The following is a 16,000-nucleotide window of genomic DNA, read 5'->3' as shown; positions in this document are numbered from 1 at the left end:
AACTTTAAATCAAATTGCACTAGAAATATCTCACACAGTCCCAGCAGCAAGAACGTATCCCCCGTCAACAACAACACTCTGTCCATTCAGATACTGATTCGTCACCGCAAAAAGCACAGCACTAGCCATATCCTCATCCTTCCCAGGTCGAGAAGCCGGAACCTTCTTCTCATATTTCTCAGCAGGAATGAAACTCTTCTGCTTCTCATCACTCTCACCAGCAGTCATCTCACTAGGGAAAACACCAGGCGCAATATTATTAACGCGGATCCGCAAATTCGAAGAAGAGATCTCATGCGCCAACATTTTCGTCAAATGGATCGCCGCCGCTTTGGAAGCATTATACGCAAAATGATGTTGCGATACCTTCACAATACCCGAAATGGAAGTGGTATTGATCACAGTACTCGACCAGCCTCGTTCGGCCTCAGACCCCTTCTTGAGAAGGGGTAGGAAAGCAGTTGTCATGAAGAAGAGCTGCGAGACATTCGTGCGGAAGACATCGTCCCATTGAGCGAAGGTGGCGTTGGGGTCGTCGAAAAGTGATTCACGGAGTTTACCTGCATCTCCGTGTTCTGTCTCTTGGGTTTTATTGGAGATGCCGGCGTTGTTTATCAGGATCGAGAGATGGTCTTCACGGGAGGACACTTCTTTGACTAGATTGCTGATATCGGTCTTTTTGGTGATGTCGCCTGTGAGGGGGATGATTTCACCGCTGATGTTTTTGTTGTAAAGCTCGGCTACTCTGTCCAGCTTTTCTTCTGTTCGGCCGACTATGTAGACTTTGGCGCCGTTTACTGCTAGGGCTTGGGTGGCCATTAGGCCGATGCCTGAGCCGCCGCCTGTGATCAGGGCCACTTTTGGGTCTGATTAGAAGCTGTTGGTATGGTTTTTGGTGTATGCGTGGCTTTACCTTTGTTTTTCACATTGAATAGGTTCTCGAGCTTGAAGTTCTGGTTACTTTGTTGCGCCTCCATTTCGATCTTGTTTGAGACAGGAGACTTTTGTGCAGATAAGGTCACGAACTGGCGGGATGGTGGATAAGGAGAGAGATTCTGTAGAGCAATTGACGGGTATAGCAACTTCGGAGAGTTCTTCAAGTAAAGAGCCGAAATAAATCGTCGAGTTGGGATATGAATTCGCGACATGGTTGCCGAAGTTGACGTGGGTTTATATACGGGAAAGACAAGACTGGGACTAATCGACAACCATGAAATATGTTGGAATCTAAAACCTGTTCTCGTGGAAACTTGCCTGTTGCAAATACAGGTTATTGGTTATTATTCATGTGTTGGTCATAGATTAGTGACTGGTTTGTCTCCCATCGACGTTCTTTTGTGGATCTTCTTATAACAGGGAGTCGGTTTATTTCGAGACATGGATCTTTCAATAGCCAGTCGTAGACATCAGTCTAGGCAAAGTTAATTCATGTTTCTGGTTTTATTGTGTAAGACAGGAGCTTGTTTTAATACTTAGTAGATGTCATATATCAGAATGATGTAATAACTATGTCGACCTCTGCCAAGTTACATTTTTGCTACGTTGACTACGCGGCATGTAGAAATAAGACGAACAGCTCAGCTATGTAGATACAAGAGGGTTAGAATAAATCTAGTGTTATAACTATAAGCTTACGAGAGAGTTCTATCCTTGCCATGTTCCAAGGCTTCGAAATTCAGATATATATTTCGTATAGACAACCTAAATAGAGTCTGTATTCGATCCTAATTACCAACACCTAGTCGACATATAGAGCAAACTAATCATGATTTTAATCTTAACCTCAGGTCATTGATGTACCCGTTGCATGTTCAGTGAAAGATAACGCACGAACCGAACATATCGGGAACAACTGGAAGTTAACCACTAAATTTCCTATCGTTCATTGAGTAGCATGCGGAGACTTAGCGATCTACACTGATTGTTTATATGTTTGTTAGCTCAATATTTCAACTTATCCTCTGGCATACTGGTGGGGAATAAAGATTCCCGTGGCGGAAGACGGCTGTAGATGTGTTGGGAGACTGCATGATATAGTCTTGGAGGATATCGTTCACTGCGAGGAAAATTTACTAGACACCACGTAGGTTATAATGTCCTGGTTTGCAACGTCCAAGGTTCCCAAGGTGTGTATACCTTATGAGATAAATGACCATTGAATGCCCGCGACATCCCTACAATGGGCCACTGAAATCGTAAATTCAGTGCTCATATTCATACATCGTTAAGCATGCTAGTGTACAGTGTAATACACAGTCTTCCCCGATGGAAAAAGAACAAATTGACACCCACGAAGAAACCATAGCAAATAGCAATCCATGTGGGTGTGAATATATGCTTAGTTTCCAGGGCATGGGGGAATGGTAAAGCTACCACATTCACTGATTCAGTCCTCGTCCAATTTCATTCCTCGTTACCCATAACTCCTCCACAAAAGTACTCGTAACATCACAAGTTTGGGGATCTGTTGATTTAGTCAATATTGCCAGGGAGGTAGAGGAGAGAAAAGTCGTGTTGATCTCCCTCAGAGATGGTCTCCTCGGATGGGGCTAGGTGGCCCATTGGTTGCCAGCTGGTCTGGTCCATGTGGCCGTGGTCATATAGGTTTCCATAGACGGGGCCTTTCGAAGGGGCGAGCAGGGGATTGGCATGGTATCCACTCTTGTTGAAGTCGCGGTAATGGTCACTAAGCACCGACTCATCAAAGAAGTATCCGGGTGAGGGATCACCGTTGTCGACGGCAGCGCGCTTGGCAAATGGAGAGTGCCAGCCGTGAGCATCAATGCGACCATGAGGGTCCAAAATGGGCTCAATGTTCTCCTTGTCAAGCGCGGTTTGCCCAATCTTCGAGCCATGCATGCCAAAGGCGTTTGACTTTCCGTCCAAAACAAGATGCTTGGGGGTCAGTGTATCAAAATATGCTGTACTGGGTCGCTCTTGGCCCTTGAGGGAGAATTTGTGGTCGTCTTCATCGGTGAAAACGCTGAAGCCACCCTGCGACTTCTTTCCAAATGCCTGGACAGCAAGACCCAGTTCATCATCTTCATCTGTGTAGGATACAGTGCGGTCTGTTGTGCGCTGAGACCGACGAGGTGATCTGCGTGGTCCCTCGGCCATTTCCTTCGTCTTCTTGGTACCTTCATATGCAGCAGTTTTCGCGCGTTTCCTGTCCACGGCACGGGGCATGTTGGGGTCAGCTCGTTCCAAGGCGAGTTTTCTGGGGCGGGTGAAATGACGGCGGGGAATCGGAGTCTCTCCTTTCAATGGGCTGTGGTCTTCAACATTGCCCGAAATCACACGGAGCTTTCGAAGGGTACCAGACGGAGAAAAGACCATTTCAGTGGGGGTCACGAGCAACGAAGTCAATTCCATTCTCTTAAGTGAGGAACTGTCCTTCTTCTGGTTGCGCTTGAGCTTCATCTTCTGTGTAGCAGAGTCAAAGATATCCATGCCAGGCCACAAAACGCCCTTCAGTCTTGCGATTTCGTCAGCACGAGCCTTGTCCACAACGCCACCAGATGCGTGGGAAACTGGTTCCACAAGAGGCTCGAGGGTGTCTCGGGAGGAAGCCCAGGCAATCTCTTCAGGCTTTCGTCGGTTTCGGGGCCGAGTGGGTGTCACGGGTAGGGTTGGGTAGTCTCTGTCCTTTGGCACAGGTGTGCCCCCAGATTGCCAGTTGTTCGAGAATCGACCGGAGCGGAGGAAAGGACCGGTGGAAGAGTTTGCACTCATGACCTTGGTGGTCGATCCCTTTGGAGTATTGATGGGTGCGAATGTTGAATATTCTGTGTCTTCATGTTTGCCAAGGAATGGATCAGCCAGACGAGGGTCAATACAATCAGAGATTGAAGTTGTTGAACGCGTTGAAACGGAGGCATCAGTGGCACGTTTCTTTGGAGGGGGTTTGTTGATGTTGTCTTCCGACTTTCTCTTCTTGTTGCGGCATTTTTTGTTGGACAAACGCTCGGCCAACTGCCTGGGGATGTCATTTGCTTTGGACCATAGTTCGTACTCCTCGAGGAGTTCGGTGGCATCGTCTTCATGGTGACTGCGGACGGTGAGCTTAAACGTGTGGGACAGATGAGCCTTGGAGGCCACGTGGGTCAACAAATGGGAGCTATCACAGAATCGGGGCTGCCCAGGGCAGATGATGCACTGGAGTGAAGTATCCATTGCTCCAAGAGACACAGACTAGATGCAAAAGGAAGGGGCAGTAGAATTGTCCAAGAGCACGTGTGGCGAACAGTGAAGTCGACGAAGGAACGATGAAGATGTGAAAAGGTAAACAAGCAAGACGTGACCAAAAGACAACAGCCGTACCTGCCCTTTTGACGATCTACGGTTGGGTTGGGAAGGTGCCGGTCACGGGAGTCACGGGTTCATGAGGCCAATAGGTATTCAACATCAATGTCTGTTATTGTCAATGTAATTCACTATCCTGTTGTATGTACCACGATGTCTTAACAGCCTTAGGCCATTGTGGGGGGATATGAAGCGGAATAAGTCAAAGTGGTTATTGATCTCCTCCCGCATTGTATCCCGTGGTCCATGGGCAAAGAACATTCACGGGTTATTAGATTGCGGGAGGGTAATAAATAGATGCAATTCAATACATTTCACCTCAGATATTTGATGATGGACTTGGGCATACAACTAGATAATGTTAGCAATCTATCCCATATCACGTGCAGAATCAACTCACTAAACAGGGTCGATCTCCTCAAGACCTTCAAACTTAAGTAGACTTAACCCCGCAAGGCTAAAGTGTGTATGATAGACATCAACCATGTTGCCTGGTCGATCAGCAAAGCCTCCAGCATCGGGATCCTGAATAACGTTAGGACGGTGTCATATAATTTCCAAGGGTACACTAACCTGACATTGCAATACAAACGCAGCAAGCTTCTTTCCATCGATCCAGTGCAGACGGTCAATCATGGCAAGACTTGATCCAACCCACCAGCTATAGCACGCATCGGCCAGCTTCTCTGGTCGGCCATTGAAGCCACCACTCTCAATCTGTCTTTCACTGAGCCAGGCCCCTAGGCGATCCTTGTTCACCAGATCCAAGCGGCCCGCAATAGCCAGGGCACCAATGCAAGTGAACACCTGACCAGCATGAGACTCGGCGCCAGGGCTAATACCATAACCGCCATCCAAGTTCTCACAGCTTTGAATGTGAGCAACAGCCTTGGGAACATCGACTAGTTCCAGAAGACGCAACAGCGATAGTGCATTGAGAGCACCATACAGGAATCGGGTATCGGTTTCACCCCACTGGTCTCCCTTGAAGGAGCCATCTGCGTTCTGCAGGTTTGCAATGACTGTAACGGGTTAGTGTCCTAGACTGTTGATCATGTTCGAGAGGAGGGCCGTACAAGACCCAACTTTCTCCTTGCCGCCTCGGCCTCGGTTCTCGAGTTCATCCACAGCATCAATGGTGACGAGGATCTGGACAGCCGAGACGGTGTAGAGCATGTGGGCGTCGTGGCCTGGTGCCGCGCCGAAACCTCCATTGTCGCTTTGACATGACAGCACAAAGTCGATGGTCTGATCTCGAGGCAAGGCATCTGGTTGACCCAAAATATGCAAGGCCGTCAAACCCCAGTACACGCCATTCAGTCGAAGATGCTCGGTCAGCCAGTATTCCAATTCATCCTTCCTCTATGATCCGTCAGACGCCCGACGCGTTGTTTTCTTTCAAGGAGCACGCACTGTGTCCAGGTTCTTGATGTAAGTCACATGTTTCATGGTATGCAGTTCAGTATCTGCGGGGCTACCCCCAGCCCTCCCCGGGCCCGATACTAAAGCCATTGTCGATGGGGGCTGAAGTTTAGAAAGCAGGATGGTGATTGGAGGAAGTTAGTTGAGGATCCGAGAGCTGAGACCATTAATAGGGCGGTGAAGCCATCCAGTCAAGCTAGATCATTACAGTTAGCCGGTGGCTTGCACATGGGATGCAGGGAGTTTGCGGTTTAGTGTGCGATTTTCTGCGTTTTAGTCACCGCCTCACGTGAACGTCCCCTTTCGGCATAGTATGGTTACATAATAGCGCTAGTTTGACGTCTCGCAGCCATGTTTCAGATTTGTATGGAACCTCCGAGGTGTGTTACTGCAAAATAATTATAGATTAAACACATTATTTCTGACCTAGATACATATGTGTTGTAATCCGAGTCTTCCAATGTCACACAAGACATACAAGACGCTTCCAACCTTTACACCGTGGTCCCCATTGTAGACACTGGAGGCTGTTTCTAAAACGAGAACTCCACAAGCCACCCATGGTCAAGTCGGCGATATAGGACCCGAAACCCAGGCAGTAAATTAAATTAGGAAAAAAAGTGGAGGGTCTCAAAAAACGCTTCATGGTCAGTGGGAACTGCCCCTGATCCATTGTTCAGTAGTAAGCCACCAGTACCATACCAACAGTAGGTACTATATTATAATGTTACTGCCTATTTTATCTATTACTTCATCATTTCTACCTCTGAAGGTAATGATCTAGATATGACTGTTGACAACCATGGTATGCAAAAATAGGATTTGCTGGACATCCCTTTCCGGCCAATTGCAAGCCACAGCGACGACTGCAACGTAAGGCAAGCACATCATCCCGCCCGTGGCTCCAACTGCCAGACCCAATGGCCTAAGTGGAGAGGGCCTCTGATCACAAAGTACTCCGTTCACCGTGCATCTTTCCTTAACTCTTTTCAGTCCCATCAGGATCCATCGTCCGAGCTGGAGGTGACGTGAGCCAATGCCAATTTCCAAATGTGAAACAACCGGAACTATAGTTACTATTCATGTCTACCCATAAGTTACTGTGTACTGTGCTCGGGTCGATCCAACCGAAGGCGTCCCTTGGATCAGTGACGTCTGCCCCTGAATAGGAATCAGATATGCCGGCAATTAAACCTGCTTGCCCACTGAATTTCTTTCTAGAGAGTGAATTGATTGGATTTAATTAAAATAAGATATGAAAAATGCGGAATGTTAGCATTGATATTTCTGCAATATTCTTAATTTTCGGATTGTGGCTCTCAAAAGTGCTCGGACTAGTGTACCGCTAAACTTGTGTACAGGAGTTCCTTTCGATCGTCTTCTGACTCTGTTTCTCTCTATTGCTCTGTTGTCCGGCTGTCTGATACTCTGTTACTTTGTGACTGTACTGCGCTCATACTGTACTTGTTTGACACGTCTCGGTCCACACTCCTATCTCGCCCCCCCTTCCACCCTGCCGATCACTGAACGAAGCGCCCAAAAGAGGGGGAAAGCAACTTCGACTCTCACAACCTCAGCAAAGCATAATATGGTGAGTGACGGTTTGAGGCGAAACTAAGAACCCTTCCATTGTCTCTGCGATCTGGTTCCTGGTTTCCTGGCCTGGTCTGTCAACAAAGGAGTGGCTTCTTTTAACTCTGCATATGTCACCACACATGCGGTCTCACTGCTTTTTTTGGCTGTTCTTTCACATGTGCCTGTTATTCTGACTGTATAATTGGCGCTTCAGATCCCGCTTCCTCGATAACCCATACCACTGTGATCTTTTCACCTCTACACGCCGATCTCACACCTCACGTCAACACGGGACTCCAGCATCCGCATTGATACAGGTACAGCCCTCTCAGCCGCAAAATAGCTTTCAGCGCTGACCAGTTGCAGCAGGGTTCTCCGAGGCCTAGATCTGACGAAACCTTGATCCTCAACCTTCACATCTATTCGGGACAGGGTCCTGCGATCGCCCGGCATGCCAAACCGACATTCGACCGTGCCCAACCTCGACCTGAGCTCGTTCAAGACAGAGCCAAAGAATGGGAAGATTTCAACGCCTCTCACACCAGGTGACCAGAGTCCGGACGGACTGAGTCCCTTGACACCTCGTTCGCCCAAGTCAGCATCGAGTTCACCGTTGTTCAAAGGCGCCACGATCCGCCCTGTGACGCAAGACTCGGGCAAGGCAACCAGCCCTACGCTGCCTGTTTCTCCTGGCACAGTCCCCACCGAGCCTACAACCCCCGGTATCACAGCCATTCCTCAATACTTTCCCTCTCCCAAAGACTCGAGACATACGCGCGATGCATCGAAATCATTCTTCGGAAACCTCAAAGCACCGAAATCGTCACACAGTGCGCAACGGTCTGACAGCTCTGAGAATTCAAACTCCACTGAGCACCCTAAGAGCAGGGGAAGCTCTAGAGACCGTAAGACGCAGGTGACTTCGAAATCATACGAGTCAACACCGGATCTTCCAGGCGCACTTGTCGGTGCGAATGGGACAGAAAAGACAAGTGAGTTCCCTGCGCGCTCGGGGTTAATATAACTAACCATGTTTTACTAGACGGGGCGTCCACAACCACCAAGGGTTCACAACCAACAGAGATGAAGAAGACTGGCACAGATTTGGAGTCGGCCGCGCCGAAGAAAAACAAGCAGCGCTTCGCGAATCTTTTGACCCGATCACGCTCTATTCGAGTCGACGAGTCCGCTGGCAATAGAGCACCGGGTCGACGCCCGTCAACGGGACTGGCCAAGCTGGAAGAGTTCAACCACAGTGAGACGGCAAACCCACCCCGCACAGCTACTGCGCGCCCCGAACGACCCAGTCGAGGAGGCCTGCAACCGCCTGAGCGCCAGGCAGACACAAACTCTTTACGAAAGGAGAGGAGTCATGGGAACATGGTTGCCTCTGGCTCATTGAGCCAAGTGTCTGGCGCCTCGGCTACTCTTTTCAGCAACCTCAAGCAGACTTCCAGTGGTGCTGCAGACCGTATTGGAAAGGCAGGAAAGGGCTTCTTTGGCAAGATCACTCGCAGTGGTAGTACCAACGAGCGGGAAATGATTAACGACGACGCATACATGTGCTCAGTCATCAACCTTCCGCTTATTGAGCAAGCGAGAAAGACTCGCATTGCAAAGAAGCTCGAAGACTGCCGGGACAAGACCGAGTTCTGGATGCCCGCCTTGCCATACCGTTCCATTGATTATCTGAACTTCAAGGGATGCGAAGAAGAGGGACTTTACCGTGTCCCTGGCAGTGGCAGGGAAGTGAAGCATTGGCAAAGACGTTTCGACACGGAATTCGATATTGATCTTTTCGAAGTTCCTGACCTCTACGATATCAACACCATTGGATCACTGTTCAAGGCTTGGCTTCGTGAGCTGCCAGATGAGCTCTTCCCGAAGTCGACGCAAAACATGATTGCTCAAAAGTGCGAAGGCGCTACTACCGCACCGCAGCTCTTGAAAGACGAACTTTCCAAACTCCCACCCTACCACTACTACCTTCTGTTCGCCATCACCTGTCATCTCAACCTTCTCCACTCTTATGTCGATCAGAACAAGATGGACTACCGCAACCTATGCATCTGTTTCCAGCCCTGCATGAAAATCGATGCATTCTGCTTCCAGTTCTTGGTCTGTGACTGGAAGAACTGTTGGCAAGGATGCTGGACGGAGAAGGAGTACCTCGAGAAAGAAAAGGTGATGGACGAGCGGGAACAGCGGGCATCAGAGGAGCAGGAAGCTGCCCAGACCAGAGAGGAGGTCAGCTCCAACCTCAGCCATGAACGGGCCATCTCATCCTCCAGCAGCGCTGGAGACGAGCCACCTCGTCCGCCAACCTCCCGAAGCCGAAAGTCTCGACCTAAGGACATTCAAACGTCGCACACCCGCAGCGTATCTCAGCTTCCCGAACTCGGTCCTCCACTCTCTCCCATCAAAATCTAAAAGAAGGCACCCTTCGAAGATACTTATCTTGAACCACAGGATCTCATTATACAAACTGGTTCCTGCTCTTCCTCTTCTGGCTGGTCCGACCTTCGTCATATCTGCAGGATCAGATAGGACGAAACAAGTTCTGCTTCTGCCTTGACCTCATCTCTCCATCGTCTCTCGGCCTCTCTCGCATACGATACCATCGCCCTCGACTTCGCATCTTGGCATTCTCATCGTAATTTGATCTCAACCCAGCATTGTCGGAGTGCATATCCTGGCGTCTCGGGATCGCGGTTCCCATCATTCTCATATTCATTCTCTTCTTCCATATGTACATCTTCTTTTCTCTTGGTATCTACTCTGACATTGGCGAATGGTCAGCGGTTTTGACTACATGTGCGTTTTGTCTGCTTTCTTGTTGTTGTTCTTGTTTGTCTGTTCGACTCCCCATCTTTTTGTTCCCTCTTCATCTCTTTGGAAGTGCAATAATTCCTTTGTGCTTGTGCTTTGATGTTGCGACATCTACAGATTCCCCTCTGCGGTTGACACTTTCTATCTTCGCCTACTTGTTTCGTGTCTTTTCTGTTGATCTGATTTGCAATGGCCTGTCTTTTTCTTTATTGCTTTTCTCTATTTTTTTATTTACTGTTTATTTGGCGTTCTCGTGACAGGGATTTTGTACAATAGCGGAAGTGGGCAGGCAGGCACTTTTCGGTTCGATCATCGAAGATCTTTTCAACGTACAACACATATCCACAACCACGTAGAAGAGAAAACGGTAATGGGTAATGGGAAAATGGGTAATGGCAAATATTGACAAATGCAATTCTGAAAGTGCTTTTGATGAATCACGGTATATGTCCACAATACATGAGAAAAGAAAATAAAACGTCGACTCCCAACCCCAACGCCAGAGATCAGATCCAGAGTAGAACAAGAGCAGAGCAGAGCAGAGCCCACAAGGGAGCTAGCGAAGTAATGCAATGCAACACAAGTAAAAAGAAAGAGGGTTCAAACACTCCCCACTTAGTTACCACCCTTGTTCGACCTTTTCTCATTAGATCGCATCTTACGCTCATTACGCTTAATCCTCTCCTTCCGTTCAGTACGCGACATACCACGAATAGAACCACCCTTCGCAGCAGCATCCTCTTCCTTCTTCCACTTCTTCTCATCAACCTCAACAAGCCACTGGTTCTCGTCGTCCTTGTTCTTGCCCTTATATCCCCAGCGGGGCACCCACTCGCCGCTCGCCTCATCGTACTGTAGCTTCCGGCGGCGCTCCTTGTCCATGCCTGCAGCGCCAGGCTTCTGGTTGTATTTGCCGATGCCCTTCTTGCGCGCGAACAGCTCCCATTTCGTGGGGGCTTTGGGTGTTGGCAGGGGCTTGTGCCGGGGCAGCATGATGTTTGGTGCTGGGAGGGTCAGGAGCACACCGTCTTTCACGGATGAGGTGATTGGGCATGTTGTCAAGAGTTGGTTTAGCAAGCTCTGGACGCCGTCGCGGGCTGTGGCTTTCAGGCTTGCGTTTAGGCTTTGGCCGGCGGGGAGTTCGAGTGGGTTGGGGTCGTCTGCTAGGAGGTGGCCGAGGTCGAATGTGTAGGGGGTTGGCTTGGAGACGGTGATGGGGCTGTGATTTATATGTTAGCTTGGTGGTTCGAGGTTTTTTTTTTCTTCTTTCGGGTCCGTTGTTTGGTATCTGGATGAGGGGGAATCGTACAGTCTCTCGCCCTTGGTAGTGGACGCAGCCACGGCGGAATCGGTCATCTCAACGTCAGTCATTGCGAAACTTGTTGGTGAGTTTCGGTGGTGAATGAGAAAGCGAGTATTATCAGTGAAAAAAATGTTGGTTATCAGTTGGAGAGCCGCTTTACTTTTCTGCCATGACTAAGACGGTCCGACCGCCTTTCCCCGTTGGGAGAAGCGGATTTCGCATCAAATTATCACGGACTGTTGCTGTTCACTGCACTCAATTCCCATCCACGTTCTCAATTTCTGCCCTGGTTGTCCACTCGCTAGCTGTGCTGGTGCGTAGCTGACAACCATTATGGCTTCCTCGTGGTGCTGGAACTGCCTCTCGAGGCTTCGCCAACCGCCGCAAGCACTCCTCCCTCCGACGCCCCGGATTTCGACCGCCTCCTTCCACTCTACTGCGTTGCGATATGCCCAGCCGGCCAAGAAGAAGGGTAATAGCTTGACTGTCATGAAGCACAGACAGTCGACTAGCTTGCGGAGAAAGAAGAAGAAGATCACTGCTACTGCGCGTCCACCAGCCGTCGGCGAGCGCAAGGCTTTGCGGAAACGCATTGTCCTTAGCAACCCCAATGCCCTTGAGATTGAGGGTATGCAGGACCTCTCCGCGGAGACTATGGTTGATTCCCGTCTCCGTGGTAGTGTCCTTGGCCTGCCTGCCACCATGATCGATCAATTGAGAGCCGTGCAAGCGTTCAAGCCTAAGCAGGGCTGGTCGCTATTCCGCCGACCTGGAACTGTCCTCCGTCGCGATACCATTGAGATGGGTCGTTTGTTTGAGAAGATCTCTGGGGAGGGCGAGGGTGCCCATAAGGGCAAGGTGGTGAAGAAAATCATCACCGGTATGAAGGGATCTGGCAAGACGGTTCATCTCCTCCAGGCTATGACTATGGGTTTTCTGAAGAACTGGGCTGTTATCACCATTCCTGACGGTAAGTTCTGCGCAATATGCATTGATGTTCGTTCAATTGAACAGCTGCTAACTTATTCCTTTTTAGCTCGGGAACTCGTCTCCGGTGACACCGCTTACGCCGCCATTGAAGGCACCAACCCGCCACAATATGTTCAGCCTGGCGCGACTTCGGCTCTGTTGACGCGTACCGTCGCTGCCAACTCGGAGCTCCTGTCCAGCCTCAAGATCTCCCAACAGCACCCGGAATTTAAGTCCCTGACACCTAAATCGTCCCTCGAGGACCTAGCTAGACTTGGATTCCACGACCCTGCTGTCTCCTGGGCAGTCTTCCAGGCTTTGTGGAAGGAGCTTACAGCCACCGCCCCGGCCCCGGGATTGGAGAAGGACTTCAAGCCTCGCCCTCCTATGCTCGTTGCCGTGGATGGCTTGGCCCACTGGATGACCAACAGCGCCTACCGCGATGTTGACTACAAGCCCATCCACGCCCACGACCTCGTCTTCGTGAATCACTTCCTCTCCCTGCTGAAGGAGGGTGATTCTCTGAAGAACGGCGGTCTCCTCCTTTACGCCACCTCATCCTCCAACAACCCCAACCCCAAGGATTTCAATGTCGCCCTGGACCAGCTGAAGGCCCGCCAGGCAGGCATCAGCCCCTCTTCCCCCGAGTACCCCCAACCAGCAGCCTACACTGTCACCGACCCTCGTGTCTTGGAAATGTTCGCCAAGGCCCAGAGCTCGCTCGAGCTGCAGATGCTCAGTGGCCTGACTCGCGAAGAAGCCCGTGGTTTCATGGAGTACTTCGCTCGCAGCGGTCTGCTTCGTGAGTCCGTCAACGACTCGTGGGTGAGCGAGAAGTGGAGCTTGTCCGGTGGCGGTATCATCGGCGAGCTGGAGAAGCTCGGCCGTCAGGTGCGCGCCCCTGCTGCTGCTCCTGCTCCCGCCCCTGCTGCATCTGCTTAAGCGAACGTCGTATTTCTTCCCATGTTTTATCTCCGGCTTTGAATGTGTTCTAGAGATACGGGCCTGTATATCGAATGCTGGGTTTTCTCTGTTCTTCTTCCTTGTACTTTACAAATCTCACTTGGTCCTCGTGTCTGTATGCATATAATGGATTTGTTTTGAAAAGCTACCTCCACCGTCTTTGATCTAACATCTCAAGCCCTCGAACATTGCAGAAGTTAGTTTGTCTTGCTCAAGTCGATCTCGAAGCAACCTCCACAAACTCCACAACCTCACCATCCATCGCCTCACTCCTCCAACCTCTTAGGCCTAACAGCCCTAACCAAATCCGGATAATCAAACTTAGCAACAGAATTTACAAACTGCGAGTTCCCAGGATGTGCTTCCTTAACCTCCCCCCTAAAAAGGAAATTCATAGGGAACCCAATATCAAACTCATACGCCCCCTCAATCTCCCTAACATCCTCATCGGAAAGATCAACCCCAAGAGCCTCGATATTCCCAAGCAAATGCTCAACCTTGCGCCCACCAACAATCGGAACCACATACGGCGCCTTGCGCATGACATACGCAAGCGCCACACTGGTGATAACAGTCTTATGCCGTGCCGCAACGGCCTCAAGGACCTTCGATACAGCGATATCCGTTGCACTGGGCGGGACTTGCCGTCCTGGGTTCCCGGTTTTGGAGAGTTCTTCGCGTTGAGCTTCGGTTTTGAAGGCGCCGCCGCCGATTGCGCCCCATGGTGCGAGGCCCATTCCTTCTGATGCCGCCATGGGGATTATGTCGCGTTCGAAATCGCGCGTTGCGGCGTTCCATTTTCCTTGGTAGACTGAGAAGGGGCGGAGGGCGTGGTCTCGGGCGTCTTTTTGGGTTGATTTTTGTTAGTATTGGATCGATATATGTTGGTAGATTGTTTGATCTATTGGATCTGGGGATAGGGTGTTCAACATACATTGATTCGCCTTGCTGACAATCCATGCTGGTGTATCACTGATACCGAGGTACAGTACCTTTCCAGAAACGACCAATTGGTTGAGAGAAGTCATTACTTCCTCAATGGAGGTGCTGAAATCCCACCAGTGGACGTAGAACTATCAGTTATTCGTCAGTTCTGATCCAATTCATCCTTTTGAATCTACAAATAATTTGCATGCACATACCAAATCGACGTAATCAGTCCGCAATTTCTTCAAACTAGCCTCGAGAGACAACTTCATACTCTTGGCATTATTGCCGACAAAGTTCGCCTGGATCTCTGATGGGACATGACTGCGGAAACCAGTTGTATACTTCGTTGCTAGGACGATTTGGTCGCGCACGCCGCGGGCTTCCATCCATTCGCCCAGCCATTTTTCTGACTCTTCTGATTGGTAGTTGTTGGCTCTGGATTGGGGGTCAGCTATATAGTTCATCTTTTGGTATTCAATGGGTGGCTATTCACGTGTCGATGAAGTTTCCTCCGTTCTCGTAGAATGTGTCTAGGATCTTGAAGGAGGTTTCCTTGTCGCATTCGCCGAGTCTCTCTTTCCTGTTGAATTATTAGCTATTTACTCTTGCTTTGATGAATGTATACCATCGATACGTCGAATGGTATCCTCGCATTGCACATACCAGCCTTCACCAAAGTTCATCGCACCCAGGCATAGCGGGCTCACCTTGACTCCGGCTGTAGGAGCTAGCAGGCGATAGCGGCCGAGACGAGACTTGGGGGTTGCAGCTGGGGCAAACATAGCGATTCTTAATTGAAGATGCGGATTGACTGACGATACTGTTGGAAGCTTGGATTATTGGGAACCAACAGTCCTTTATATAGTGCTCCTGCGGGGAAATGAAGTCACATCATTTGGGGTAACTTATAATTATTAATCTGGATCTTATGTCCAGTAAGTCCGGCAGGCTCGGGTTTTGTAACCTTCTTTTATTTCAGGGTTAACGTTATCTCCGTTTGTATACTTCTATTGTGCGTTGAGTACTTTTTTCTTCAGGATTGCTGATAAGAGAGCTATACTTACAAGGCTACCATCTCTCTCCTCTCCTTGGTCCCTTTCTGCCTCTTTTACTTTCCATATACTCTGAATATGTCCTGAACTAGCTGAGCTGCACTTTGTGGGAGCTTCAAAAGCCCGATGTTAATCATTTTGGAGCTGCCCGATTTGAATCTCATAGATATAGTATTAATACATAGAGTGAACCAGCACATGGGTAGCCATTCCTCTCACTCTTCTGACAATGTTAGTCCCACGGGGAGAATGTCAACACCAGATTTGGCTATGCAGCTCTAGAGTAACTGTCGGGACGACGCGTCCTACACGGATAAGCGGATAATTTGGCACCGGATAAGCGGATAATTTACCCAAGTCATGGTCCGGCTTTGTATAAGAACCCACCAAGCAGATCTTCTGTAAGCGGTCTGGGTTGCGGTAGTATGGGGAGTTCGAAGTCTGATTTGGATGCTCCATACGTCCCCTTTCCGCGCCTAAGGCTGTGAAGCACGGACAACTGCATGGATCCGAAACCGGTATATGGTTGTAGCACTGTCATATGCTTGTCGCAAGTCGGGCCTTAGTTGAAAAAGAAATGAGAATCAAATGGTATTAGACAAGAAAAAGTAGATAAATATAGCTCAAATCCGACGTTAATTAAGGGACACTTTGG

The 16,000-nt window shown here is 49.5% G+C and overlaps 7 protein-coding genes across 7 annotated transcripts; 2 read left to right on the top strand and 5 right to left on the bottom strand.

Annotated features, from left to right (window-relative positions):
* Positions 1–30: 30 nt before the first annotated feature.
* PENARI_c008G11185 (SDR family NAD(P)-dependent oxidoreductase) lies at positions 31–977 on the bottom strand (the record flags this gene model as incomplete). Its single annotated transcript, XM_022631652.1, has 2 exons — positions 31–857; positions 914–977. The coding sequence occupies 2 exons, from the start codon at positions 975–977 to the stop codon at positions 31–33; spliced, it is 891 nt and encodes a 296-aa protein (XP_022488514.1).
* A 1,495-nt stretch (positions 978–2,472) lies between these two features.
* Positions 2,473–4,173, bottom strand: PENARI_c008G05564 (uncharacterized protein; the record flags this gene model as incomplete). The annotated part of the gene is made up of 1 exon (XM_022631463.1): positions 2,473–4,173. The coding sequence occupies one exon, from the start codon at positions 4,171–4,173 to the stop codon at positions 2,473–2,475; it is 1,701 nt and encodes a 566-aa protein (XP_022488479.1).
* A 443-nt stretch (positions 4,174–4,616) lies between these two features.
* On the bottom strand, positions 4,617–5,814 carry PENARI_c008G07398 (Rab geranylgeranyltransferase subunit beta BET2; the record flags this gene model as incomplete). Its single annotated transcript, XM_022631510.1, has 5 exons — positions 4,617–4,653; positions 4,703–4,827; positions 4,876–5,324; positions 5,379–5,664; positions 5,716–5,814. 5 exons carry the CDS (start codon positions 5,812–5,814, stop codon positions 4,617–4,619), a joined length of 996 nt encoding a protein of 331 aa, XP_022488511.1.
* Positions 5,815–7,750: 1,936 nt separating this feature from the next.
* PENARI_c008G09349 (uncharacterized protein) lies at positions 7,751–9,729 on the top strand (the record flags this gene model as incomplete). The annotated part of the gene is made up of 2 exons (XM_022631583.1): positions 7,751–8,291; positions 8,342–9,729. The coding sequence occupies 2 exons, from the start codon at positions 7,751–7,753 to the stop codon at positions 9,727–9,729; spliced, it is 1,929 nt and encodes a 642-aa protein (XP_022488496.1).
* A 1,014-nt stretch (positions 9,730–10,743) lies between these two features.
* On the bottom strand, positions 10,744–11,499 carry PENARI_c008G00298 (ribosome biogenesis protein RRS1; the record flags this gene model as incomplete). Its single annotated transcript, XM_022631274.1, has 2 exons — positions 10,744–11,347; positions 11,438–11,499. 2 exons carry the CDS (start codon positions 11,497–11,499, stop codon positions 10,744–10,746), a joined length of 666 nt encoding a protein of 221 aa, XP_022488853.1.
* A 265-nt stretch (positions 11,500–11,764) lies between these two features.
* On the top strand, positions 11,765–13,342 carry PENARI_c008G09461 (mitochondrial 37S ribosomal protein mS29; the record flags this gene model as incomplete). The annotated part of the gene is made up of 2 exons (XM_022631586.1): positions 11,765–12,401; positions 12,468–13,342. 2 exons carry the CDS (start codon positions 11,765–11,767, stop codon positions 13,340–13,342), a joined length of 1,512 nt encoding a protein of 503 aa, XP_022488480.1.
* Positions 13,343–13,629: 287 nt separating this feature from the next.
* Positions 13,630–15,075, bottom strand: PENARI_c008G08872 (aldo/keto reductase; the record flags this gene model as incomplete). The annotated part of the gene is made up of 5 exons (XM_022631562.1): positions 13,630–14,207; positions 14,298–14,436; positions 14,506–14,728; positions 14,787–14,873; positions 14,957–15,075. 5 exons carry the CDS (start codon positions 15,073–15,075, stop codon positions 13,630–13,632), a joined length of 1,146 nt encoding a protein of 381 aa, XP_022488560.1.
* Positions 15,076–16,000: the final 925 nt, after the last annotated feature.

This window comes from Penicillium arizonense, assembly GCF_001773325.1.
Source record: "Penicillium arizonense strain CBS 141311 chromosome Unknown PENARI_contig008, whole genome shotgun sequence".
NCBI lineage: Eukaryota > Fungi > Ascomycota > Eurotiomycetes > Eurotiales > Aspergillaceae > Penicillium > Penicillium arizonense.
The sequence above is the reverse complement of the archived record's forward strand: the minus strand, read 5'-3'. Positions and strand labels throughout refer to the sequence as shown.